We start from the raw sequence: 2,257 nt of genomic DNA, 5'->3' as shown, positions 1-2,257 counted from the left end.
GCTAAACACACCCTCGCCCCCCCCCCCCCCCTCCGAATGCAAGGGTTAACTGCTTATTTTTCTCTAGGGGCTTACATAACGAAGAAATACTCACCGGATCCTTGATCAACCTGGCTTCTAAACAAGTACGCGCAGTCTTTTTTCCTGGTCTCCAGCGGTCTGTGCCTCTGATGTCATCACTTCTAACACAGCACACCCACCTGTATTAGATGTGAGGACGCCGAGGGACATACCACAGCCAGAGAGAGGTGGGAGAGAGGCGAGCGGTCACTGCCACAGGACTGAGGGTCAGGTGCGCATGTCTTCTTTATTTGAGTGCCCAGAGAATAACGAGCAGTTAAAGACTTGCAGCATCGGGGTAGCACCACTGCAATTTAAATTTGGCTGGTCCAACACAACCTTAAAGTCTTGGCGTTGCAGGTTTACCAGGGCTTTAAACCGGTCTGAAAACACAACTGTCACACAATGTTCAACAAAAAAACCTGTAAAAGGAAAAAGATACCAACATAGAACAGTGCATAGAATATGACGGGATTACCTTCCCACCGAGAGAACAGTGACAGAAGGACGGGTTTTCTTTGGGTCTTTAGACTTCTGTGGAGTCTTAAATGGGTTCCAGCGTTTCTGTGCGCATCGGCTGCACACATTTTTGTCTGCCACTCCTCCAATAGTGTGAAGATGGCAAGAGTGTTTAGTAGGCGTTGACATAGGTGAACCCGGGCTTGTAGGACTTAAAGGCGTATTTGGAGTTGTAGGGCTACAAAAAAATAATAATAATAAAACAGGAATTAAAATCAAATAAAAATAAAACCTAGGTCAGGAGTTTAAAATACTATAAATTTACATGCTGCCCTTTTTGGGCGACATACAATTTAATTCATATAGGTTACATTGTACTAACCACAATTATTATTTTATGCTTCAATGAAAGGAATGGCTCTTAATAAGTAAGTGTAACCTCCAAGACAACTTGAGGGGATAGGAGAGTGCTTAAACCCGAAACAGAATGGGCTTTACTCTAAGGCCTCATTCACACTGCCGCGCGTACGTGTGTATTGTACCATATGCAACCTATGCAAATAAATGGCTCCATACACACAGCGGTGCATAGAGCCGTATATTTGTGTAGCGTATATAAGCGCAAAAACAGAATGGAACAGAGATGCGTCCGGGCAGCGTATTTCTGCGCGTTTACGCGCATGTACGCGCGTACATCACGTTAAAAATTCAATTCCGAGTGATGCATTCTGGGATTGCATATAGTGCACGCATATATGCTCGTATATACGCGCATAGACACGTATATACGCAATATACAATTTTGCTTGCGTTGTGTGTGAATGAGGCCTAACAGTGCGGATCCTCAAGAACTTTGCTGCCAGTCAACTTGACTACAGACTTGTTCTACTATTTGATTATATGGTCTGTAATATGGTATCACATGCAGATCAGTGGGTTGATAGATGTTACTGCCAGACTTATACTTACCAACAAGTGTAGTACATCCCAAGCTAAAGGCAATATCTTATAGGTCACCTCTATTTCCCATGAGCCCTTTACATGGCAACATGAAAACAAATTCGGTCAAATAATTTACTAAAATAGTTGATAATGTCTTTTTGAAAAAAACAAAAAAGAGTGAAAGAGTTAAAAGTTACTTCTCCAATCATGTGAAAAGCCAATGCCTGTGTATTTTACCTGCACATGATTCAATAATTAACCAGTTGCTGTCTGCCCGTTGAAAAAAAACGGACGGGCGGCACTGCTGCATTGGCGGGTTGCCGTCTCTAGACGGCATTTTTTTTCTGCTCGCGCGTGCCCCCTAGCGCACGCATGGGCAGGAAAACCCCGTGCAATGCATAGAGCTGTTACCGGCTGCTTAACAAATTCCTTGATCTGTGCCTCCATAGCCTGCCGATCGTGTATATGTGCCCCTCACCTTCAATCCCGGGATCCGCTGCCTCATCTGTGGCCTGGGACTGGCTCAGGAGGAAGAGGGAAGGAGATCAGCTCCTTGCTGAACTCCCTCCGGGCTGTGAATGCAAAAGTGATATGTATTGAATCACTTCTGCATTCACCTGTCAGTCATCTGGCTCCAGATCTCTGCTTCATCATCTTCTTTTGGGGTCCCAGGTGACATTAGGGGTCCTAGAGACCACTAATGTCTCCATAAAGAGGACTTGTCAGTGTGCCTGTGCTATTATATAGGGGATTGTTATTCCCCTATGTAATAGCATTAACAATAAGTGCAAAAAAA

General features: G+C 44.4%; 1 protein-coding gene across 1 annotated transcript in view; it reads right to left on the bottom strand.

Moving 5' to 3' along the window:
- The window catches only part of RELL1 (RELT like 1), a 43,697-nt gene that overhangs the window by 4,316 nt on the left and 37,124 nt on the right, over window positions 1–2,257 (bottom strand). The window contains exon 5 of the mRNA XM_018567236.1: window positions 539–757. Within this exon, the coding sequence (XP_018422738.1) occupies window positions 539–757 (219 nt within the window). The remainder of the gene's footprint in view (window positions 1–538; window positions 758–2,257) is intronic.

The sequence above is a fragment of the Nanorana parkeri genome, unplaced genomic scaffold (genome assembly GCF_000935625.1).
Source record: "Nanorana parkeri isolate BGI_ZX_2015 unplaced genomic scaffold, ASM93562v1 scaffold1024, whole genome shotgun sequence".
Lineage (NCBI taxonomy): Eukaryota > Metazoa > Chordata > Amphibia > Anura > Dicroglossidae > Nanorana > Nanorana parkeri.
This window is presented reverse-complemented; position numbering and strand designations above follow the sequence as displayed.